Genomic DNA, 27,214 nt, shown 5'->3' with positions numbered 1-27,214 from the left:
TTATTTTTCCTACGATTTATTGTTTTTTATTGAAGAACAACGACATTACTAACTCAAATCTGTAAATTGTTCATATACAAAATGTATTGATGAAGGATTACATGTTCTTTAGGGCAGTAACCAGAAGATAAAATATATAAGAAAGAATCTTGTGTCAGAACCGTCTTAATCTCTTAATCGAATGGCTGAATTCCTACCATGATGCTTAAGGGCCACAATACTTGCCACAAAAAAGAATACTTTGTGTTTTTTTGTGTCTTACAAAAAATAGAAAAGGCTGATCAATATTACACTCAGTTTTGGAAATCAAGTATCTCTCCCTTTTCACATCTGATGTTTCAGTGCCATCCTCACTTATATCTATACTAGCATTATAAATTGCCTGAGATATAGATAGACCTTTATTCTCTGACATCCCAGAAAAATCAGCCACCTCTTCATCAAACGCATCATTGATCCCCAGACTCTTCAGATTGTCATTTAGATTATAATTGCTTTCTATCTTGAACTTGGGCAAACTCAGTTTTACTTTGCTATTAGCCATCATGCTTGGGTTGGTCCAATTGACATAATTCTCAAAAGTTAGATCTTGCTCCAGCTAAAATGGAATGTAAGGCAAGAACAAATTAGCATAATTATGAAACAAAACACAGAAACCACAAATACACAACACACAATCGACACACACATATTTGTTTGTATGTTTAGCTTATGAAGAAAGCATAACAAATAATACAGTAACATCCTGCAAAAACTAAATGATAACCTTGATTCACTGTGTAGCACACTGTGATGCCACCAATTGATAATCCATAAAAAAATATGTATAGAAGCAACAGATCCATTAATGCTGAAAATTTATTAAATCTAGCATTCAAAGACCTAGCAGCACAGAAACATAAAGGTAAATGAGGTACATATTGAAAGCATTGTCTTCCACACAGGTGTAGTTCAGTCATTAATTAAGCAAATAACATCTCAGCATTATCAGGGTCATGTAGAAAAATGCTGGATGACCCTAGTTGCCTATGATTATGGCCAGCAGAGCTGCAAGAGAAGACCTCAATGACTTTGAAGAGTTTTTTTGTAAATGATGTCAGAGGCGATGTCAACATGGAACTCCAGTGGAAAAATATCCTTCTATACAGTTAGGGGGTGGGACACATACTGCAAGATCATTATATCTGTGCTTTAATTAAAAGTGCCAAGCAAAACAGGTGGTTTGGGGTACGAATTTACGGATGTGATGAAAGCGACAGTGAGTAGTACGAAAAAAAATAGATGAAACTAACTTAGCCTACACCTAATAAATGCTGACTGACCTTAAAAATGACAAAAAAAAGTCCAGACAGTGTGTTAAGAAATCACGAGCAGCAGTAATAACGGCAGCCTGTTTAGACATCATTTAAAATGGCGATCGCTATATCAGTATTTTTAAAACGCCAATGCCGGGTCCTTAACCCTAACCCTATTCCTAAGCCTAACACTAACCCTAAGTGTAACACTTAGGTCCAATAAGAAGCGGCATTGCCGCTTTAAATATATTGATATAGCTCTCACCATTTTAAATTACGTCAAAACAGGCTGCCGTTATTAGTGGTGCTCGTGAAGGTCAGTCGGCATTCATTAGGTGTTGGGCAAGTGACTTTTGTGTAATTTTGTTTGTGGTAGTTACTGTCGGTGTTATCAGCACCGTTAAAGGGACTACCACCGAACAGGTGAGACTCTGCAAATTTCAACTTGGTGCATGAGAATCCAGGTTCACCAAAAATAGTCTCACGAGAGCTTGTATAGTCAAGTTGTAGTACATAAACCACTCATTACACCTAACAATGCAGGTTTGCGAATTCAGTGAAGCAAAGAGCACCGGAACTAGAGAAAACCGAGGGGGGGTTTCCTAGTGCCTGTAAACCCCCTCCAAGCCTGGGGCACTGTATAATTAAGGTGCCTGGACCCTGCCCCCGCTTCATACGGCTCTGCTTGAAAAGGGAGAGCTGCGTGCAGCTAACAGTAGTGCGAGCAGCAATGCCCATGTATATTATGGGGATAGATAGAGTTGGAGAGCAGCCAAACACTGTCTAAAATTATAGCCCTGCCCCTATGCATGCCAGTCACACCCAGTGGCGGCATGGTGTGGAAACCCCCCTCTACAAATCCTGCGTTTGACCCTGCTCACAGGTCACAATATTATTTTCATACACTTTCAAACAAAGACTGCAGCAGTTCTTGCCAGTGATAAGAAGAATGGCATTGTCATGTCTGGGCATAAGAACAAAAAATCCACCTCTTATGTGTGGAATTATTTTTACACAAATCCTAACAACAGTTGTTTAGCCATTTGTAGCATTGTAAAGCCACAGTCAGTAGAGGTAGGGACCTTAACCATCTAGGAACCTCATCCATGTTACGCCATTTGAAGTGAGTTCATGGAAAGCTTTTGTGAAAATCAAAAACTTATGCTAAAAATAACAACAAGCAGTCCAGCATCAGCTACCTCCCTTCTCTCAGCTAGATCCCAGCACCTGCAATCTACACCCCCAACACCTTCATCATCAATATCCTCACAAGTGATCGGAGCTAGTCCTGCATTCAAGTTTCTAAGGCGAGACGACTCCTCCCCTAACCAGGACTCCTCATAATAATCCTTGAGCGTTAGGCCCACTGCTGCTGCTCCTGCTGCTGGGGGTGGATCTTCAACCCAGAAGTAGACCCAGAAGAAGACTACTAGTAGTTTACAACAATTGACTGTTAAACAATCCTTTGCAAGAGGAAGCAAGTATGAAAGCTGTCACCCAGTCGCAAAGCAGATCACAGACGCCATGGCGACTATGCTAGTATTAGATCTACGTGCAATATCCACTATTAATGCAGCTGGGGAACCCTGCTTAATAGAGAGCTCACATTCTAAAGGGAAGGGCACAGCTGAAACAAGAGGAGTGATTGTGGCCCAGAGTGGAGATCCGGATAGTTGTTAGGGTGCATTAGTGTGAATAGTGCTATCAAGGATAAGGTCACCTCTAAAAAAGAGATGGGTTTTCAAAGAGCATTTAAAGATTTGAAGGCTGTGGGAAAGTCTGATTGAGCGTGGTAGGGAATTCAATAAATGGGGAGCAGCATGGGAAACGTCTTGAAGGAGGAGTGAGAGGTGGTTATCAGAGACGAGACAAGGTGCAGGTCAGAGGTAATACTTCTGGCAACCTGTTTGAAAAACCAAGGGATGTCATTGCAACATGGCCTATTCTACATGGACTCTCCTGAGGATATGTGATTTCTGATAATGCCACCAATATTGCTAGAGCATTACAGCAGGGGGAATTCCATCACATTCCCTGTTTTGCTCACACAATCAACTTGGTGGTACAGAACTTTTAAAAAATGACAATGACATGCAGGAGATGCTGTCTGTGTCCTGAAATATTTAGGGTAATTTTCAGGATTCAGCAACAGCATGTAGGAGAATGCAGCAGCTGCAAGAAGAATAGAATTTAGGGGGGGCATGGCCTAACTGCCATATTGGACAGGCGTTTAGGCTTGGTGCTCTGTGACCTGTGTGGCATAATATTGGGTGCACTACTGTGTGGCATAACATTGGGGGCACTACTGTGTGGCATAATATTGGGGGCACTACTGTGTGGAATAACATTGGGGGCACTACTGTGTGGCATAATGTTTGGTGTCATTACTGTGTAGCATAATATTGTTTGGAGGTACTACTGTGTGGCATAATATTGTTTGGGGGGACTACTGTGTAGCATAATATTGCCCCAGTCCAACAGTGCCTCAGTCAGATTGAAAACTATCACCATTTTCCAAATACCCAGCCAACTAGATAACTCACTCTCTTCTCTCTTATTTTCACTGACTGACTTCCCCAACTGTCAAGAACCAGGTGTCATATCTCTCAATCTCTGCTCTACTAGTGCCATCAAAGGTAAAGGCAACTGCTTTAATTATATGGCAGTGCCAGGTTCTACAGTTAATTTTGTGCATGCTTTTTAATTGATCATATTGCAGTATTACTATTACCTTTTCTAGTCCAGTGCAGTCATCTTCCGTGTTTTTTGGCATTAAAATAAGCATACTGATATGCTTGCCTGTTAAAGGGATATCCAAGATCGTCAGGTGACATTCTTTTATATTTCTTAAGCTGAGTATTGCTTCTACCTGAATGATTTGTACAGGCTTAGTTTCAGTCTAGATGAAAGAATTGAAATCATTAACATATTTGCATATTAGAAGGTACAAAACATTACTTTAGTCTGATGGTTTTATCTTCTTAGCGCCAAGTATGTATACAAGTTGTGTGCATGCACAGTGCATCAATTTCGCACCTACACATATCTGTACATTGCATACATGCACTTATATGCAACTCTAAAATAGGTCATAAGTGTAGATATTAAGTCACTATTAAATTTGTCAATTACTGTGAATAATCAAAATACAACTTTGGTTCTTTATAAAATGTGCAAACAATGTCATTGCACCCCATAGGGTTCCAAGATACACCAAAATGGATGTGTGTGTTGTGTGGGTGTGAATGTTAGGGAATTTAGATTGTAAACGCCAATGTGGCAGGGACTGATGTCAATGATACAGAGCTGCGCAAAATGGTTGGCAGTATATAAATAAACTATAGCAAAGTAATAATACAGTATATATTTTTGAAGGGGAGAGTTTGGCTGTCACAAGCCCTAGGAATAACCTTGTATATAGAGACACCTAGTGGAATCATTATATATGGGATAATTTACCCATAATTTACTCAAGCTACATGAGAAAGAACATAACTCTATCAGTCTAAATCGGCAAACTGAAACTTTTGGTTGAGCCAATCTCAAAAATGTCTAATTTTGTTTAAACTCAAAGTTCGCTTTTGGAACTCGCGTTATAAAATAGCAAAACACACTAGAAAATACTACCTTTTAAAACTTATATGGCTACATTTGATAGTATTTTAACATCTTTCTTTCAAACAGCATACATTATTGTTTTCAAGTTTAATGTTGCTGTTCAAGTGGAAAAACATTAAAAATACTATAAAATGTAGCTACTTAAGCTCAAACAAGCTTGAACATATTTGAACCTGCTCAAACATGATCGATCCTTGTGTACATATTTTAGTAAAATCTAAAGTTTGTTGATTTATTTTTGTAAGTTTTTGATCTTTAAAACTGGTTCTATTATCATATACAAGTCACAGAAATCTAAAGGAACTTCTAGTCTTCATATTAATTAACAGTAGCGGTGAAATATTCCTAATAATATACAGATTTTTTTTTCTAAACAACACAGAACTCATGACATCAGAACTCACCAGGTGTAACTGACGACAACAGACTAGACATCGAAAGAAAACATTGTTCGTACCGTTGTTTTAAATATTGGTTAGAAAACACTGTTTATTCCTAAACACTGGCTATAGAAACAATGTTAGCCAATGTTTCTTTTTCTTTTTTAAGTAAACTGGCTACATAAACATGTCATATGCTAATAAATTTCCTGTAGGCATACAGTGTGTGTATATATATATATATATATATATATATATATATACACACATACATACACACATATATATCCTCTCCTTCTCACTCTAAGTCTCACTCAGTCTCTTCTCTTTTTCTTTCCTCCAGACCTCACTCTCTCAGCCTGAGCTTCCTCTTTAATTTATTTTCTTTCTCTCTCTTCATCCACACACTCTGTCTCCACTCCCCAGTCCTCCTCCTTTCTCTCTCTCTCTCTCTGTCTAACGACACTCGGTCTGCTCCTCACCGATGACATCACTCCAGATTCACTGACACCACTGGGTCTGTCTCATGCAACAAAAACAGTGAGTGACTGACACTGTCACTCACTGCTCAATTACCAATAGCCGCCAGCCAGTCTACCCTCCTGTCCAATGTGCTGCTGGTGATTGGCTGACCAGAGTGTCTTTCTCCCCAGCAGCAGCATGGACGCAGCAGCAGCCAGTTCAGTGTGTCATTTCACAGACTAGAGTAAGACTCTCTTTAGTTGTAATGAAGACAGAGACAGTCAGCAGGCAGCCCAAAGTACCACAGTGTAATTAAAAAGGCAAATTAAAAAAAAAACACCATTGTTAAGCATCGGAAAACATTGGAGGAGAAATCTAGCGATGGTGAGGAAACATTGGATCCTCACCATTGAAGGGTTAAACATCAAACATTGGTGCAGGCGCGGGCTTGGAGAGGGAAGCCCGGGGGGCACACATGCGGCCACATCCCCTGTCATGTGATGTGGCCGTCTGTGCGCTGACGCGGCCGCATCGGCGGGGGAAAGTGTTGAATTTTGCATCCGTGGGGCGGCCGGCCGGCCTACCCCCCCCTACCCCCCCGGGCCAGCCGCCCCTGATTGGAACCATCTAAACAATGGTTCTGATTAAACATCAAATGATTCCCATCCCTAATCAGAACTATTTATACATTAATTTCAGAAGTTTATAAAACATATTAACATCACTTGTGTATTATATGTTGCTGAACGCTTCTTGTACCTCCTAAATACAACCACAGTTGCTTCTTATTCTGTGGCCTATTATTGGCCTAAACAGCACTAGTTTTGCAAACAGTTTGCATACACTTGCTTCTATTGTACCTCATTCACGAATCACACTGGATGCATAAACTGTTTCACATTTTTGCTCCTCTCCATGAAATTAGCTGGACTAGTGCATCTTCTATATACTTACTGAGGAATGCTTTTACTCTTCACAGCTTCTTGGAGAGGTTGATATGTATGAAGAAGGGCAGAGGAGGGGGGCTGATATATGTGACTGGGGGAGTTTTGATGTGACGGGGGGGATAGCTACAGAGTGGAGGTAAGGAAAATATCTGCAAGGGGGATGGATGCAGGGTGGGAGGTAAAGAAAATGGCTGCAGCAGGGGTTAAGGAAAATGGCTGTGGGGGGGGGGGTTGTGGTTAAGGAAAATGGCTGCAGCAGGGGTTAAGGAAAATGGCTGTGCGGGGGGGTTGTGGTTAAGGAAAATGGCTGCAGGGGGTATTTAAAAAATAGAGCAGCTTTGGGGGGCAGAATCTCATGATTGTGTGGTGGTCACATGGGTGGTCTCAGCAATCACTAGAATACTAAATATTAGTGAGATGGGGCTGGTAGAGGTTTGTATTTGATTGACAACAAATATTCAGATATTGCTTATATATGCCTGTCCAATGGGGTACTTTTAGCTGGCCATAATGGAGTGTTTTGTTTTAACTAAAGGGCCTAATCATTCAGGGTTTGCATTATAATACATTTTTGCATTTTCAAAACAGGACGCCAACTTTCCAGAAGCCAGCGAGAGGATAACAAAGTTGCAAGAGAGAAGAGCAAGAACAGGTAAGAGACAATGGCACAATCTGTCTAAATTTGAATGCTGGAGAATACACCTGAACATTCATATTCAGGAGTGTTCCTGTACACCCATATATTCGGAGGAGGGGGGGGGGGCGCTGCGGCCGTATTAGCCTAGGGCGGCCAGAACCCTTAATCAGGCCCTGCTTGCACCTGTTAAAAGGCAGGTCCAAATGCACGCCAATGAGGATGATAGTCAGCACTACAGTAGCTACTCGCTTCTGATATTATAGGATTTGTTGCCCATATTTGAAAAATTATTTTTTTGCAACTTCATTTGTAAGAGGGAAGGAATATTACATCTGCCATATTATAATAATCCTGATAATAAATGTGTTTTTAGGTATCAAAACATGTGTTAATAATGTGTGTATGTGGTTGCATGTATGCCCGATGTAAACCTTTATGTACCCTTTGCTTGTTGTTATATTTCAGATAAAAGACTTAAACATAATTCCTGCCATATTTAGTAAAACCAGTAGAAGTATAGGGCCTCACTTTTCACCCTGGTGCCTCAGTTTGGACTATTCTCCAGGCCACAAAACCTGAGCAATATTAAACCTGAGTGAGTTTACAGTTAGTACTGCAGAGAAGCTGTTTGGTTGAGCAGGCTAAGAACAGAGCAGGCGGAGATATATGAAGATCCTGCGAATGGTAACTTTCCGAGTCATACAACCCCAAGTTACATATAGGGGTTCTTTTGATTCAAATAGTAATATGGCTGAATTTGCCCTTTGAATACAACACAAAAGAGCTTGTAAAGAATATGTTTGCATTGTATTCCACAGTAAATGCAATAGAAGTAAGCCAGGAAAAAATCCAGAATGCTAGGCATCCATGGCTATACAGTCTATTATATATTAATTGATAAATACCTTTAATAAACAGGTAAAAAGGCAGAATTCAAAAATAAGGTTAGAGTGCCTTTAGAGTGCAATTTCCAATATAAGCAGCCAAAGTCACACAATCTCTTTAGTGGTCTTGTCAAAGCAATGATCAAATTTAGGACATTGTTTGAAAGATGGCCCAATGCTTCTATGGCAAACTCACTTTCCCATGAAAGTGTGCACTATGGTAATTTAATGTAAATTATATCTATATGTTGATTAATAGACTAGAAAGTAATTTTAATGGCTATGATAACATAATATGAAAAATTGTGCATAAAAAAACAACTGTCTCCAGCGACTATTTACAGTTTTTTTTACTTTTTAAATAACATTTAAAATAGAAAGTCAAACATTTTTTAGCAATTATCAAATAGAGGATACACATATATTGTTTATACCTTGTTAATGTTAAACACGCCTTCATTTGTTTCAGATTCATTGGCTTTATATAGCCAGCATCCCTTTAAGTATGCAGATCCAAGCATAAGCATGTTCGTATTCTCATTCAACAAGCACTCACTTAACAAATTCTCCACATTACCTGTAAAAATTAAACATTGTTAAAAATACCAGGCATGCTGTTTAAGTTGTGTCAATGTTCCCTATTATGCCATGGTTCACCTGCTACTGCCACATCTGTATTTCATGTCCCCAGTGTGAATAACTTTCGAATATGTTGTATAGCTCATATAATGTGGACTATGAAAGCTATATTGGTGAACAGTTATACAAATTGCCTCAAAAAATAATTTACATTTACATACAATAACACAAAACAAAGATAATAAACACTGCATACATGTGGAACATTATTTCTCACAAACTGATCACTCTATACTGGATTTAAAATCATAGTTATAAAAACAAGCTTTAAAATATTCAGAAAAGTAAAATGTCTTAACGGAGAATGATTACTCTGATTAACACTAGATCAATCAGAGGTGTCCAAACTCAGTCCACAAGGGCTACCAACAGTTCTGTATTCAGGATTTCTTTCATCATGCACAGGTGAGTTAATCTTTTTTGGTTGGGTCAGCAATTACCCTACATGTTTCTACAAACAGAAATCCAGAAAACATGAACTGTTGGTAGCCCTTCAAGTCTGAGTTTGGCCACCTCTGCACTAGATGAACTCTACTGTTGATCTTGATTTTATAAGACACTATCAAGGTTCTTTTGACCATTCTCACCTCTGTAACTAATTCTCCCAGTAAATTGGGAGAATATGGGAATGATCCATGTAAAGACATAAGTCTGTTTTCGTGGCGTATCTTGCATGAAATAGCACTGCACATGCACAGACCATACACCAATGAATGCAATTCATGTCTGAACGCAAATGACACTTATGATTGTCTGTGACTTGAATGATGGAATGGAGGTGGAAAGCTGCAGGTGGTTACCGGTAATGTGCAGTAAGAGCATGCTGAGAGCACGCTGCCACAGATGTGTCTGATTCTAACCTGGATATCTGTTAAGTACGCTTGTTTTCAGACCTATCATTTGCACCACCTATAGGGCAGGTGTAATTACAGACTGATAATGATGACTGGCACGACATAGCCTTGCTTTGGAAAAGTACATGTATGTGTGCCGCTAAATATCATAGATTATGTGCATGCAAGTAAGATAGACTATAAAAGTGCATTGTATGTACAGTACGCATTAAGAACATCTTGATTTTTTGATTTGATGCAAAAAAATATATAAACTTTTTTGTTTTTTTAAACCAAACATATTTTTATACTATTTAGAGTTGTTCATTTATTTTAGAATGTAAATTTTCTTGTATGCTTTCAGATGTGACATTATATTGCACATAAGCTTGTGTGTAGATTGCACTCTGTTCTGTCTGTTAACATAAGGCAAGTAACGTTAAGGCAGAGCATACTTACACTAAATCGAAATACACCATGAATTCTGCATGGATTTCAATTCAGTCGAAACGATGCTCATGTTCCATGCTCTGATTTGAATCAGGACCTATATTATTTTCTACATCTCTCCCCTAGTGGCTGCTCATTTCTACAGTCTTGTGTTTTATTTCATTTCCATGTATTCCTTTACCTTATGTGTCAATGTCCCCACACTTCTTAGGTTGTAATCTCATTTGGACTGGCCTACCTTCTGTTTCATGTAAATACATGTCATTTGTTTTTGTCACAATGTTGCATAAAATGATGATACTTTATAAATAAAGGATAATAATAATAAACCCCCTATGAGAAGGTATACTTACAGGTATTGTCACTTCTTAGAATCCCATTTAAAAAAGCAAACCTACAGGAAAATTCTTTATCCCCAGTGAATTAAGAGCATGACAAAAAGACTGCAAGGGCTAGATTTACTAAACTGCAGGTTTGAAGAAGTGGAGATGTTGCCTATAGCAACCAATCAGATTCTAGCTTTCATTTTGTAGAATGCACTAAATAAATGACAGCTAGAATCTGATTGGTTGCTATAGGCAACATCTCCACTTTTTCAAACCCGTCATTTAGTAAATATACCCCTAAGTGTTAAGACAGAATCTTACCTGCTGCATGCACTATTTTGCCAAAAGTAGAGCTTATCAATGTAGGGTATGATGATACTTATTTACATTACTTACTTACCATCAGTGAGTTCTTTTACTGAGGCATTTATCTGATTTCTAGCCTCTTCTGCTCGGGTTTTAATGTCAATTATTTCCAGTTCTGATGGATATGGTTTCTTGCTTGAATTGATAAATTCCTAGAAGAGAATGATTTAAGTTGAAAGATTATGTACCATCAATCATAAGTAATAGTCCTATGTTTAAAGTATCAGGCAGCATTCAAGGATGCAGAAAACAAAGGAATTTATTACTAATTTAGTAGCAAGGTTTCAAGACCACATGTGTTAAATATATATCAGCCACAACATTAAAACCTCTGACAAGTGAACTAAACATGTTACAATGGCACCTGTCAAGGGGTGGGTTATATAAGGCAGCAAGTCAACGGTCAGTTCTTGAAGTTAATGTGTTGGTAGCAGGAAAAATGGGCAAGCATAAGGATCTGTGTGACTTTGACAAGGGCCAAATTGTGATTGCTAGAACATCCCCAAAATGGCAGGTCTTGTGGGGTGTTCACGGTATGCAGTGGTTAGTACCGAGCAAAAGTGGTCCATGAAAGGACAACTAGTGAACTGGCCAGAGCTGGATTAAGGTTCTGGGGGGCCCGGGGCACTTAAGACAGGGGGGCCCCATATTGTCGAATATGATATTGATTTTAAACAAATAAACAGACAATGCTGTGTGCACTACTGTTAGGTGCATGCAGCTCTGCCTTCACAAGCATAACAGTGTGAAGTAGGACATACCTCCCAACTGTCCTTGTAGTCAGACCAAATCCTAACTAAGTGAGACAGTCACCCAAATTCTGGACAGTCCCACCATATTGAGAACAGTTGGAAGATGGTCCTGCTCTCTCCTACCTGCTGTTGTCACTTTCACCACCTGTGGCTGCTGGTGTCTTAAGCTCAGTTGCTGCTTGTGTAGATTCTGGGATGTCGGGGCCCTATTTTGAAACAAAAACATGTACATAAAGTTTAGGAGTCCCCAAAGAGTCCTGTTAATAAATCAATAGCACCACCTTTAATAATTAGGCCTCCCTCCCTGCAACCAGCCCCAAATTTGGAATTAAATTAATACTATTCACTTTTAATAATAGAACTATTTTCCCCAAGCAGCCCCGACATTAAATTAATAGCGTACACATTTAATAAACTTATTTCCCTCCCCACCAAACAGCCTGGTATAAATGAATAGCATTTACATGTAATAAGTAAACCTATTTTTCAAAACCATTGCCAACATTTTATAATTCATATTCACATTTAATAAATAGCACTCCTTCTCCCCAAACTCAAGCACACATTAAATACCTCACAATCACTCCACAAATAATTAACAAAATAACCTTACTATATGTAAGTATATATTGGTTATCCCTAACAGCCTAGTCCAGCTAAGCACTAGCAGGCCTGATTTGTTGCAAGGCAACAGAGCTAGCATGGAGGCATATTACATTTTGTACATTATATGTTTCCATATAAAGTAAGTGTATGTCCACTTTAGGAGAGCTAATAGAATGAGTGGCCATAATTTTGTCATTTTTCCCATAATGCCCACTTTTAGAAATGCTACTTCCCTGGGGCATGGAGAGAGGGTCCACAATAAATAGACAATCTAGGTCTGAGCACATCGTACTTCTCTGTTCTCCATTTATATCCCCAACATCCCACTCCTCAATCCTCTTCTTCATCTTAATCCTCTATCTTCCCTCTCACTCCTCATTCCCCACCTACTTAGCATCTTCAATCCCCTTCTCATCAGCGTTGGTTTCCCTTCCTCTGTTGTCACTCTGCAACCCCCTCTATTTGTATAATCACCCCCTCTCCTTGTCCATAAATCACCCCCTCTCCTTGTCCATAAATCACCCCCTCTCCTTGTCCATAAATCACCCCCTCTCCTTGTCCATAAATCACCCCCTCTCCTTGTCCATAAATCACCCCCTCTCCTTGTTCATAAATCACCCCCTCTCCTTGTCCATAAATCACCCCCTCTCCTTGTTCATAAATCACCCCCTCTCCTTGTCCATAAATCACCCCCTCTCCTTGTTCATAAATCACCCCCTCTCCTTGTCCATAAATCACCCACTCTCCTTGTTCATAAATCACCCCCTCTCCTTGTCCATAAATCACCCCCTCTCCTTGTCCATAAATCACCCCCTCTCCTTGTCCATAAATCACCCCCTCTCCTTGTCCATAATTATCCCCTTCATTTTCATAATCACCTCCTCCTCTGGCTGAATCACACACAGACACAGTCACACACACACACACACACACACACACACACACACACACACACACACACACACACACACACACACAGAAAGTCTCATACACACAGAAAGTCTCACACACACACAGTCACACACACAGAAAGTCTCACACACACACAGTCACACAAACACACACACAGAAAGTCTCACACACAGTCACACACACACAAAGTCACACACAGAAAGTCTCACACACAGTCACACACACACAAAGTCACACACACACACAGTCACACACACAGCAGATCTTAACTTACCTTATCCCCCACAGACAGGCAGGGCAGCTCTTCTCTGCTCCTCCTCACACTGTCATCTACACGCAGCTAAGGAAGCCCAGAACACTCAAAAAAAAAAAAGCAAAAGCTTACCTGTGCTTATAGTGCCGACAGAGCACTTAAAAACGGAACCCTGTGCTGCCCCCTGTAGACTGACATTTGGGGGCAGCAAAAAGAGCCACAGCTGGTCCGGGGGGCCCCCTGAGAGAGGGGGGCCCGGGGCACATGCCCCCTGTGCCCCCCCCTTAATCCGGCCCTGGAACTGGCGACAGGTTCTTGGGCACTCAAGGTTCATTGATGCACGTGGGAAGCGAATGCTAGTCCATCTAGTTCATCGCTGCAGACCAGTCATAGTGTCCATGCTGACACCAGTCCACTGCCGAAAATGACTGCATTGGGCATGCGTGCGCCAGAATTGGACCATGGAGCAATGGAAGAAGGTGGTCTAGTCTGATGACTCACGTTTTCTTTTACATCAAGTGGACGGCCGGGTGAATGTGCGTCATTTACTTGTGGAAGCGATGGTGTGATGCTCTGGGCAATGTTCTGTTGGGAAACCTTGGGTCCTGGCATTCATGTGGATGTTACTTTGACACGGACCACCTATATAAACATTGTTGCATACCAAGTACACCCCTTCATGGTTGCCATGAAGGGGTGTAAACTCTGATGACCGTGGCCTTTTTCAGCAGGATAATGCTCCTGCCATACTGCAAAAATTCCTCAGGAATGACTTGAAGAACATGACAAAGAGTTCAAGGTGTTGACTTTCCTCCACATTCCCCAGATCTCAATCTGATTGAGCATTTGTGGGATATGCTGTAATAATATGTCCGAGCTATGGAGGCGCCACTTATGGGATTTAAACGATCTGCTGTTAATGTCTTGGTGCCCGATACCACAGGGCACCGTCATAGGTCTTGTGCTGTCCATGCCTCGATGGGTCAGAGTTGTTTTGGTGGCATGAGGGGGACATACACAATATTAAGCAGCTGGTTTTAATGTTGTGGCTGATCGGTGTATATATTATTATTATTATTATTATTACCATTTATTTATATTGCGCCACTAGTTCCTTAACACATACACACACACACACACACACACACACACACACACACACACACACACACACACACACACACACACACACACACACACAGACTAGGATTAATTTTGTTAGCAGCCAATGAACCTACCAGTATGTTTTTGGAGTGTAGGAGGAAACCGGAGTACGGGGAGAACATACAAACTCCTCATAGATAAGGCCATGGTTGGGAATTGAACTCTTGACCCCAGTTATGTAAGGCAGAAGTGCTAACCACTTAGCCACTGTGCTGCCCAGATATATATATCTGAATGTTACCAAATGTTACCAGGTTTATTATTTTTCTCTTCAACTTCCCTAGTTTCCTTTTACCATGAAAAGTTGTTGGTTGTATTAAAACAAATATTATCAAAATAAAATAGATTTTCTGTGATATTTTCATTTACCTGATTGCGTTGCTTCAAAGGCAAATTAAGTCAGGACACACCTCCAGGCTCTTCCTACTCTTATGAAAATTGTCTTTTAACTATTCAACTCAGATTGGAATGGTGAAACATCAAGGCCAAACTCTCTGTGTTACTATAACTTGATCATTTAAAAATCTGTATTGCTACTTAGACAAACATATACTAAAAGCTTCATACTTCCCAAAAGCAGTCTTGTTGTGAGTTGTTACCAGTGTTCCCTCTGAGGCTTGCATTTAACACTTAGGAGTATATTTACTAAACTGCAGGTTTGAAAAAGTGGAGATGTTGCCTATAGTTGCCAATCAGATTCTAGCTATCATTTATTTAGTACATTCTACAAAATAACAGCTAGAATCTGATTGGTTGCTATAGGCAACATCTCCACTTTTTCAAACCTGCAGTTTAGTAAAAATACCCCTTACTGTTCAGTCTGCACTTAATCTTGACAAGTTCCATTTTTAACACTGTAAGATTCAGAGCACACAAATAAATATATACTGAATATTTTCAAAACAGAAAACTAGGGCACCCATGTGACAAGTTTTCTCATTACATTAAAGTATCCCCTCCTCCTTTTGGATACCAAATGCAATATTACAGTTAAGGATCCCATTCCTACTGGGAACGCTGAATTCTTTGAACATATTCATTGTACATATAGGGGATGATGCAAAGTAGGCAGCAATTGCGCCCCAAATAACGGCGTAAAATGTATTCACAAAATATGGCCCAATTGTGTGTATGTGCAAATTGTTGCAGCTATCTTAAGATGCGTGCAGGTTCGCCAAGAGTTTCATATATCACAAACAATTTAATCCAACTTGTGCCCATGTTTTAAATGATTTTTTTTTATCTGCAACAAACATATTTTTTATTAGTCATCAATAAAATGTAAGCTTCATTTCTAATACACCAGAAAAACTCCCCATCTCGAGTATGAAAAAATAAAAAGTTTTGCTTAAAAGCACTCACAAAAGTATATTACTGAGTAATGAAGAAAGCACCAATCAGTGCAGCTTTCGCAAACAGCCAATCACAAGCAGTTCGCTATTGCCGGTGACTGTCATCATCATCATAAGGTATTTGCACCTGCCCATGACCACCTGCAATTAATACGGCTGTCCTATTCGTAAATGCGTCTTTTCCTTGGTCTGCATCTGTTTACAATTGAGCAAACATGCCCTTACTATACCTGACCTGTGTTAGAATGTCTTCATTATTTATACAAAACGAGCAGTTTGAAATTGTACATGTAATGCTGGGTACACACTACACTGTTTTCGTCCAATAATCGGCTGAAACAGCCGACATACGACCGCTCGTTCAAAAGTCGGGTCAGTGTGTGCAGTGACACGGTGGTTGAAAGTCTGCCCAAATGGACGATTATCGCCTCATTTGGTTGGTCGTACCATTTAATATTTTCGTTTCAATCTCATTTCCGCTGTGTAGTGTGTATAAACTTCCGACCGATCCACAACAGTGAGTACGAAATTACAGTCATTGCTCAAAAAAAAGTCGCTAAAGGGACGTCCGCTCTTCCCTTTATCGTTCTAAACAAGGCTAGTGTGTATGCAGTCCATGAACCGAGCGATCGGAACATCGATCGCATGTAAAATCGCTCGGCATTAAAAGTTTGTTGAAATTTCTGTAGTGTGTACCCAGCTTAAGTTAGTGGATCTGATTTGAACCTCTGCAAATGTTTAAATGATGAATATCATTAGATGCTTATTTTACATTAAATATACATAAAATAACAATGTAGTAGCATTTATGTTTATAGTACTACTACATAAACATACAAATGTGTGCTTACTTGAAATAAAAGGAGAACCTACTTCCATTCTGTCCAATGTCAATAAATTGCACCATTTTAAATATATATGAATTGGTTGTACATGGCGTTGTTTCCACCCAGTCATGGCCGGATTAAGGGGGGGCACAGGGGGCACGTGCCCCGGGCCCCCCTCTCCCTGAGGGCCCCCCGCCGCCGGCCGCCAGCTGATCGGATCACCTGTCAGTTGGTGATCCGATTCTGCTGCTTGTGCGGCCCCCCTGACGCAGGCGCACCGCCCCCCGCAGAATTTGACAGCTGCCCTGATGTACAGCAGCCACGGTGCTGTACATCAGGCTATTCTAAGATGGCCGAAATGGAGCTGCTGGGCATGTGCAGCAGCAGCTCCTCACATACCAAAAGCTACTGGGATGCTGTGCTGAACGTGGCTGCCAAGGTGAGTCACACATTCACTTGAAATATGTATGTGTATATGTATGTATGTATGTATGTATGTATGTATGTATGTATGTGGTTATGTATATATATATATATATATATATATATATATATATATATATATATATATATATATATATATATATATGTGTGTGTATATGTTAATTAAACATTTAATAGAAAAGGCATAAGTACTTTAATTACTAACAAAATAAGGGGATCCCATAACATATTTGTTGTGTGTGTCTACATATATATATATATATATATATATACACACCGCACATTAAAAAGAAAGAAACATTTATAACATGTCAATAATTTTGATATATATATATATATATATATATATATATATATATATATATATATATTTATGTTAAAACTGATGTCATTTTATCAGTGTTTCTTTTTTTTTTTTAATGTGCCGTATCAATACTATTTTCTGAGGCGGGCTGGGACGGGGAGCTGGGGGGCATATGCCCGCTGGGCTGGGCAGAAAAAAAAGGACTATTTTGGGCCGGTCCCTGCACTGGCCCAAGTCTCTATTACTTGATGGCTGGCCTCTCCTCCAAGACCAGCCACCTTCTATCATTGGCTGCGGATTCCTACGATCCGTCCTCCCCTTCCCCCATGTGTGGCTGCTATTGGTGTCACATGGGACGTGCACCACGTGACAAGTGCCGTCCCATTTGTGAAGAGAAACAAGGTCATACAGCGAGCGGATAAAACAAAGTTAGTGGGGGTAGTACGTTAATATAATGTGTGTGTGTGTGAGGGGGGTAGTATGTTAATATAATGTGTGTGTGAGAGGGGGGTAGTATGTTAATATAATGTGGGAGGGAAGGGGGGTTCTTAATTTAACTTGGATTGCAGGTGGATGCTAATTATTTAATGGGTGATCTTTTATTTGTGAAGTGATGGTGGGGCAATTTAATATAATAGTGTTGGCTATCAATTTAAGATGGGGTGATTGGACCTTTAAATTTGATGCTGGGGTGGTTTGGAAGCTCATAAATAAATGTGTCGTGTTTTGGGGAAAATTAGGTCTGTTTATTAAATGTGAATATGAATTATTTAATGCTGTAGATGATTGTGGAAAATGGTTATATATTTTAAACATAAATGGCATTTAATTTATTGATAGGGCTTTTTTCGAGGGAGGGAAATATGTTTATATATTAAATGGGAATACTATTGATTTAACATCGGGGTTGGTTGGAATTTTCTAATTTTCATGTACCCATTTTTTTTACCAAATAGGGCCCACAACATTCCAAGATCCAGACAAGCAGCAACTGAGCTAAAGACACCAGCAGCCACAGGTGGAGAAAGTGACAAAAACAGGTAGGAGAGAACAGGACAGTCTTCCAACTGTTCTGAATCTGGTCCGGCAGTCCTGAATTTGGGTGACTGTCTCGTGTAGTCAGAATTGGGTCCAACTACAGGAACAGTTGGAAGGTATGTCCTGCTTCACCCTGTACTGCTCGTGAAGGCAGAGCTGCGTGCACCTAACAGTAGTGCACACAGCATTGCCTGTGTGTTTGTCTAAAATGATAACCATGTTACATCATAGGGGCCCCCCTGCCTAAAGTGCCCCGGGCCCCCCAGAGCCTTAATCTAGCTCTGCACCCAGTGTATAGTGAGTAATCCCACATTTAAAGCACGATCAAACATTATTATGCTCACATTGATTATATTCAAATACAAAACTCTACCTCCTTATTAGAATGTAAGGCTCGTATTAGTCCATGGAATGCTTTTTGTAGAAAGAGTCAGGTTTTACATGAAAGCTAATTTAGGGCAGAAATAAAACAAAAATGACTTCCATAACTTGACACACTGTTTAAGACTTTGTCAGGGAAATGATAGAATAAGTGCTTTCATTTATTGGGTTTATTTGTACTTGAAGTTGAACGGTACCCAGGCATTTATTTTTCTTGTGCACTAGACATTCAGCACATAGTATATTATTTATACTCATTTATACATTTCTACTCACTTTAGTGCAGTTGAGACTACTGTCGACATAAAGACGCTTGACCAGCTTCAAAGGCAATGTAGCACTGATTTTATTTATGTCTGAAGTCAGAGTTTGAAATCCAAAATCATAATCTTTGACGTTTTCAAAATGAAGAACCTAGTAATAAAAATATATCACATTACACCATTTCACGTGTAAGCTTTATATTAAAATTATGCTTACAATTCAGTTTTTCAATCTAATGTGAGAAAAAATTACTATAATTTATCTACATTTTCACATAGCAAATTCAAAGGAGAGGTAGAGCCAGTTGTCTTCCTTCCCTTATGGCTTGTCATCAGTGATGCAGTACAAAAACTAAGGATATTTTCAATATGTAGTTTCCTCACACTTTTTAACAAAAGATAAATGTCTTTCCAGGCTGTGTTCCAGGCATATAAATTTTGTTTTGCTCTACAAACACTGCATACAGAAACAATAGTTGGTATATTTGGGTTGCCTAGAAAACAACAGCCCTCTGGCCAATGTCAGAAGAGATGCACTCCCTAAGGTCAGGCAGGCTGGGTCACTAACACTGTACCCTTCAAAGCATATTTACCTATTTCATTTCCCTGCTAACACCACACATTGATTGACTAAGTCTTGTGACTCCCTGTTTATCATAGTCATTGGCCAGTGTCTCTCCCATACATGATATTAAAAATTGGGGACAACAAGAAAAATCAACAACTTCCTCTTCCTCTCTCTGTCTTTTTCTGAAATCTGCACAATGGCCTCTCCATGCTAAATTACATTGATCTGAAAAAAAAACATAGATTGCCTGCTAACCAGAATTTGGAATTATTGCACAGGATGGCCAAGCAATCTGTCAAACTGAACCACAGGACATATTTATCATACTTGCCAACTTTGGCAAGTAGGCATCCAAGGGAGGTGGGCGTGTTGGGGCGGAGCTCAGAGAATTGTGTCATAAACCCCGCCCACACCACTTAACTAAACACAGTGGCCAGAACATGGGAGCTTGCCCTGAAGTCCAGGAGGACTCCCAGAAATTCGGGAGTCTTCTGCACATTCCGGGAAAGTAGGCAACTATGTCTAGTGTAGATATGCTGTCAATGCTGATGTGTAACACAGCTGTCTTTCTTATCCTGCCTGACACACCATCACCTCTCTGTATACCTATCTAAGGCATGGTTTTCACCAGGTTAAAAAAATCGGTGCATAGGCTAAACATGAAGAAGTGAGCAACATACGCACCTAGTATGTCCTAGGCCATCTGTTGCCCATCACTGATCTACATCATGACATGCTTTTTAGACTTTCAGATAATGTAATTCTTGGGGATTTTACATATTACGTCCCCAACATAATGATAATGAGAATTGCATCCACTTTACAGAATTCGAGCAACAGATAAGCAGCAGGAACAGTTGGTCAGGATTGAAAAATAGAGACTTTTTTAGGGGAAAATATTTTCAGGGGCAAATCTTCAAACTCCAGGAATGTCCCTGGATTATGCCTGGAAGTTAGGGTCAGTTGGAAACCGTGCACTTTATTTGCGAGAAAGGCTGAACAAGAGTAAATACATATAAGTGAGAGACAGCTGCATAGGAAGATGAGCATGTAGTGAGGAGGTTGAGTATGACAATGTGAGATACCTTGAATGCTCAGCATAGGGGAACTCTATGCAAACTGACATAGACTCATTTCATGAACAGAATGGGAGTAAGCTGGTTGGTTCTACACTTTACATGCAGTAAGCCCATGTTAATGCTCTCCTTGAAAAAATCAAATTGCCTGCAGCTGCTACTAAATGCAGCAGCTAGGCTGTTAACTAGCCTGCCCCGTTTATGCCACGCTTTTTCGCCATTCTCTTCACAAGCTGCTTGTAAGATGGTGAATCTGCAGAGCAGCAGTGAATGGGACATACCTCCAAAATTTCCCACCCGCAGGACAAAGCTGTCTTAATCAGGACGGTCCAGTGTAAATGTGGACGATTGGGAGTTATGCTACATAATCAGGGCCCTGTGTACTTGAAGCAGCTTCTGATTTTCTATACTCATGCTCATCCACAGATGAACAACTACTAACAGAACCTGTGTTTCATATACGACCCTAGCTTTTAGCTTTGCAGCACTTTTTCAAAATTTCTGCTTCACACAGTCGTAGAGGCCTCCTCTCTAGAAATCTTCAAAAACGGACTCAAGACTTACCTGTTTATGTAAGCATTTAATTAATGCACATCTCATTTCATAATACCAATGCTTTTCTGTATTATATTAAACGTTAAAATATTTGTTTTATGATGTGTTTTTAATCTGCAAATGTAAAGAACTTTGAGTCCTATTGGGAGAAAAGTGCTAAATAAATAAATTATTTTTCTTCTTCTTCTCCTTGTCCTCCTCCTTCTCCTTCTCCTTCTTCTCATTATTAGTTACATAATCACATAAAACCTTAGCCCCAGCTATTTTCCTTCCAAATTGTCAGTCCGCAGGTAAACAGAATGGCTGCTGTGCCTAGAGGAGATTGGGTCTATTCTACCTCTCCCAATAAAACTATCTTCTATTAGGTGGGAAATAATAAAGATGAAGTTATTACCTACCTTTTGTATCTCTGTTGCATTGTTTTCCTTGGCTCCTTTCAATAATAAAGCCAAAGAGTATGACAGACATAATGGTGAGAAGATAACATTTTCCATCCTGCTCTTTTCACTTAATTTTTTGAAAATGTCTATTGCCAAAGCTTTATTTGCCATATGAAAAGACTCCATTATCTGAAAGAAAAATTAGCTTATGAAAACTGATATAGTAACTAACATAGACCCAAAGCGATACGACAGCAAAAGAAAAGAAAAACGACATATGTTAGTGTGGCCCCACCCCACTTACTTCTGGGTCTATGACCTCTGCTGCCCACACCCTGGCTAAACTATCAGCTACTTATTTCCTGGGACAATTAAATGCCAGGGACATATTCATGCATGAAATGGCAGTAATATCAGTGGGGCATTCCACTTGGTTGCTCAGAAGGGCATGGTGAGCCACGATAAAAACTAGGGGATGCAATTCTATACACCCATATACAGATTGCTCAGTCCTTGCACTGGCAGTAGTCTCAGATAAGTGCTTTTAGCATGAGCATACAGGGGAGTCATTATGCTGACAGTAGTCCTAGATCAAGTTAGGTGGTACTTATTTTTATGCTGATATGATGACATACCAGTACCTCAAGGAGAGAATACCCTACCATCCCTCACTCTAGCAGAAAGATCTTAATGAAACATGATTGGACCTGTGTGTAAAGAATTTTAACCTTTTAGTTGTGTTTGAAAGATATTTGCATAGCAGACTCAATACAAAATAATAGAATGGATACAGCTGTGCATTTACCAAGTGTCGGCTGAAATCTCCCTTTCATTACTCATATCTGACACACCCATATGAGTAACAGAACCTTCCCTGGAGACAATGAACACAGACCAACTAGCCTCCCTTGCTACACCACATGGCCATACTATATGAAGTAGTGTTATGCAGGCCCCACGTGGAAAGACCTGGGGGTAAATGTAACAAGCTGTAAGTTTCCGGTGGGTTTGAAAAGTAGAGATGTTCCCTATAGCAACCAATCAGATTCTAGCTATCATTTTGCAGAATGTATTAAATAAATTATAACTAGAATCTGATTGGTTGTTATAGTCAACTTCTCCACTTTTCAAACTTGCAGCTTGATACATTTACCCCCTGGTCATATCATTTGCATGTTTTAAATGTTCCTGATATTGTAACATATGTGAACCATTTTGGTATTAACAAAATCTATTCCATCTGAAAAGGTTGATTGTCTAATAAACCCATCATTATTGTGGTTCATCGTTGTTACTAAGCATACATACACACCCCCAGGTACATTCAGCTTCCAGTTCCCTGCCTAAGCTATTTTCCATAGCACAGCATTTTTCACAGCAGATTAAAATTGTTTGTCTTGGTGCCTCTGAATACAATCATCCAAAGACTATCGTTAAGGTGAAAACGGAAAAAGACACTAACACGATTACAATAGAATTTTTAGAGCACCACAACATTTACAATTATTTTTTGATGATTGGATGGTAATCAAAATGCATGGAATTTAGAAAAAAATCTTAACAATAGTGCTGTGGTCTCTTTTTTGATGCTTACATTTTTGTGTGTTTGTGGTTACAATGCTTTTTTTTGATACCGAATTGATTTATAACGATGGTTCTTGTTAAATTCCACATGGAATTTTTATTAATTATATTATCTTTAATTATTTATGCATGCCATTTCTTTGTATTAATCTACCCTATACTTTGATGTTCCTTCAAATATCAAGTTCATTTTACCACTCTTTTCAGGATTCTTTCTCTTTTGGGAGCTATGGTGGCTAATCAAGCTTAATTGTGTCACCTTATAAACTTACAAGCACCAATGGTTTGTTTTAAGAATTTTTGATAATTACTGTTATTAGGCAATAGTCTGACACTTTGTTATTTAAATGATAATTTGTTTTGAGCACATTCCACTATAATTTATTAATCATGTAAATGATCTGGGGTATATAAAGAGGTAAAAATCACACTCCTAAGGAAGGGCCATTAGCGGCATTTTGGAACTCGGTATTAAGTGTTGCACCCAGAAACAGACGATGCACTACGGCTCTCAGGCATCCATTTCCGTGAGCTTGTGTGGCTACAGGTTTATAGCTGTTGCTCCTAGACGTCTAATACTTTGCAATGACAGCACATACAGTTGACCAGGACAGCTCTAGCAGAGGACAAACTTGAACTAACATGTTGGATAGGTGGCAAAATTTGAAAGTGTCACGTTGAAAGTCACTGTGCTCTTCAGTACAACCCATTCTACTGCTTATGTTTGAATTGGAAGAATGCATGGCTGATTTTATGCACCTGTTAGCAATGTGTATGACTGAAATGGCCACACACACTAATTAGAAGGGGATGTTTATCCCTTGTACCCCTTGTCCTACTATGGTGAACCCCCAAATTAACATGAGATTTTGTGGTAATTTGGCAAATTACCATTGCATTCCTTGCTTTTTTGTATTACCATGTTACTTTTTCTTAAGCGGTTATCTCTTATTCAATTACAGCATCTGACTACTGGCTTATAGGAAAAAACAGTGCTGCTGTGCTTGATCGCCGCACACTCGGATCTGTGTCCAATTTGGCCACACATACATGACATGGAGCCCAAACAGTGTGGTTGATTAATGACTGCTTGTACAAACAGATAATTATCATCTACCAAACAGATTTTCCAGAATGCAAAATAATCTAGTCAATTCTGGTTAAAACGTGATTGATTGCACTGTTGTTTTTGAACCAAAGCATTGAGCAATGGTGGCGCAATGTAGTCATTTATTACCAAACCACCCAACCTGATGCTCTGCTGTATGCTACTGATTCTCTACTGTAGGCTACTGATTCTCCGCTGTAGGCTACTGATACTATGTTGTGGGCAGTTATAAGCAATTTATGAATTGCAATGGAAACTTGTAAATACGATCAGATACTTTACAATTATAAACACTTTCGCTTGAACATAAAATATATTATCTACTATATAATTGCCTAGTGGTGTGTGTGAAAAAAAAAAAAACAAGCTGCAGTGCCACCTGCTGGGCAGAGTTATACACTGACCTATATATTTCTTGAAGGAGAAGTGACAGTTGGGAGTGGTTGGTGGTTGCCGGGGGTGACAGTGGGGAGTTTTTAACACATTAAGTAGCTTGATGAAGGATGTGGCGATGAAGATGAAGGATGAGGTGATGGAGAAAAATGATGAGGTGGTGACATGTGGACAAAACCACGTTAAAAAAGGGCGCTTGCGTCGGGTAGTAACGCTCTTCCCCTGAGGAAGCCTGGGCTAGGCCCAAATGCATGACAAGAACCTTTTTAACACCTTAAGTAGCTTGATTTGACTAGAATGCATGAGTATCATGCACGGGTTAACTTGTCGCATATATAGCCCTTTCAGAGCAATCACTATAAAATTTACAACAATGACTATCTTACATTTTAGAAGCAAATCCTAAGGTGGCAGGATCCCGTTAGGACAGCATTGTGTTTGAACTTGGCTCCTAATTTTATGACAATTAGAATTGTATTTATCAAGATTATATGCAACCAGTATGGTGCACAGGTTTATATTAGAGCATGCTTTCCATTCAGTTGGGTAATCCTACTTTTTGATCTTTTTCAGATCCCATGATAACACAGTCTTAAATAGGTGGATGGACTATTAGGTGCTCATAATGGAGAGAGTAGAAGTAATACTTATTATCAATTTATATGCATTTATACAAGTTTAGTAATTTCATACTCTCATTTGGGCATCATCTGCAGAAATGTTTTTTCTCACTTTGGTTCAAAAACGGACCATACATGTTGCAAATAGGTGGACTAATCTAATATTTTATACCAAGATAGCATCTCATTATCTTGTACACTTATAATCTTGCACAATTTAGCCAGAATGCATAGAATTTGGATAAGAATAACTAGAAAATGTATTTGGCCAATGATCCCATTGGTGTGTTTAGACTGAATTTGAGCTCCCACAACTTATGACCTTAATCACCAAACAAGTAGATGTGCAGAATCTTGCCTACCATATACGTTACCAAAGTAGCCACTGTCCAGGTTGTTTGATGGTCAGGCTAAATCACCACATTACTCTGTAGGGAGCAGGAATTACTCTATGGGGAATGTCCTATGTCTTAAAGCATCGCTAGGCTCCCTAGCTAAATGTAGGGGAGTGGCCTGTCAATTCCATATGACCCTCCAGAGGCCCTGCTTTGCTCTGCTGAGCATATGCAGGGGCCAGAGCATGCACAATGAAGTTTGGGGCTTTAAGGCGCATGCGCCAGTCCTGCACATGTTTAGAAAAGCAAGTCAGGGAGCACCGGATAGGTATACTTATGAATGATAACATATAGAGGCCATTTAAAATGAAAACATATATATATTAAATAAGTGTAATATTTGTACTGTAAGTTTTAATTCTAATGGCAAATAATTAAGACATAATAATATATTATATAGTATATGCTCGATGACAAGCAATGTATACTGAACATCTGTATAATAAGGTTAAAAACAAGACACAGCAATATCACAGATCTTTCCACAGTATGTAGTTAATTATTTACCCAATTAATGACTTGAATGCCAAAAAATCATTAGTTTACCTGCTTTACATTTTTAAAAAGTCATTATAAAAAGTTACTATATTTCATATATTTCAAATATTTCATTTATTTTACTCGTACAGTAAAAGTGCATATGAATAAGAGCAGTAACCTATGGTCTTCACAAATTATGCACTGTGGGAAACGTGAGGTTGGGTGCGGAGGTAATAGTTTAATCAAATACGCTTTTTTTTTTTAACAATGAATTCCCATTTACTGATCTATTTTGCTTCATATTGAATTATATCACATGGTATAACTACTAAAACCTAATTTGCAAAGCTTGCAAAATATATGTTTAAAATATAGAATCATTGCACTGCTTACCTGGTTTTATCCGGACGAAAGAGTAATCCAGAAAGAGATGTAGAATAGAAAGAGCTTTGTAGTTATGCTACTGCCTTAAGGTGCTGAAATAATCTGTAATTGTACCTGAGCACAAGTAACACACCCACCAACATGTACGAAGGCATGCATGAGTCAGTGCTTTTCCTACCCAACAAAAATGATAAGTATTGGCAGCATATATAAAGTACACTAGGGTAGTGGCTTGATGAAGCTGTAGCACAGCAAGGAAAAACATGCCCGTGCAACAAATATGCTGTCTTTGACTACAGTCTTGTGAGATCCAGGATTCTGTGCACTTTTCATTGTCTTGTTGTGTCTGGATAAATCATGCAAATTACAGAAGCTTCCGTAATCAGTGTCTAATACAAATACAGCAAACAATGCATTTTTACAATTGCTAACATAAAGTAGTTTGTGTTTTTATTTTCCCAGGATCATGATTAGATATTGTGGGGTCCATTACAAAGTTCAAAAAGGAAGCCTCCTACTACAGAGACATGAAACTGAA

At 39.3% G+C, this 27,214-nt stretch overlaps 1 protein-coding gene across 1 annotated transcript; it reads right to left on the bottom strand.

Annotated features, from left to right (window-relative positions):
• SERPINB5 (serpin family B member 5) lies at positions 1 to 26,790 on the bottom strand. The gene is made up of 7 exons (XM_075212971.1): positions 26,686 to 26,790; positions 21,731 to 21,901; positions 19,147 to 19,284; positions 10,872 to 10,989; positions 8,658 to 8,800; positions 4,027 to 4,194; positions 1 to 598 (listed from the first exon to the last, which is right to left on the bottom strand). The coding sequence occupies exons 2-7, from the start codon at positions 21,896 to 21,898 to the stop codon at positions 206 to 208; spliced, it is 1,128 nt and encodes a 375-aa protein (XP_075069072.1). The 5' UTR covers positions 21,899 to 21,901; positions 26,686 to 26,790; the 3' UTR covers positions 1 to 205.
• Between the last annotated feature and the right edge of the window lie 424 nt (positions 26,791 to 27,214).

Source organism: Mixophyes fleayi, chromosome 5, assembly GCF_038048845.1.
Source record: "Mixophyes fleayi isolate aMixFle1 chromosome 5, aMixFle1.hap1, whole genome shotgun sequence".
NCBI lineage: Eukaryota > Metazoa > Chordata > Amphibia > Anura > Limnodynastidae > Mixophyes > Mixophyes fleayi.
Note: the sequence above shows the minus strand (reverse complement) of the source record. Positions and strands in the feature narration are given on the sequence as shown.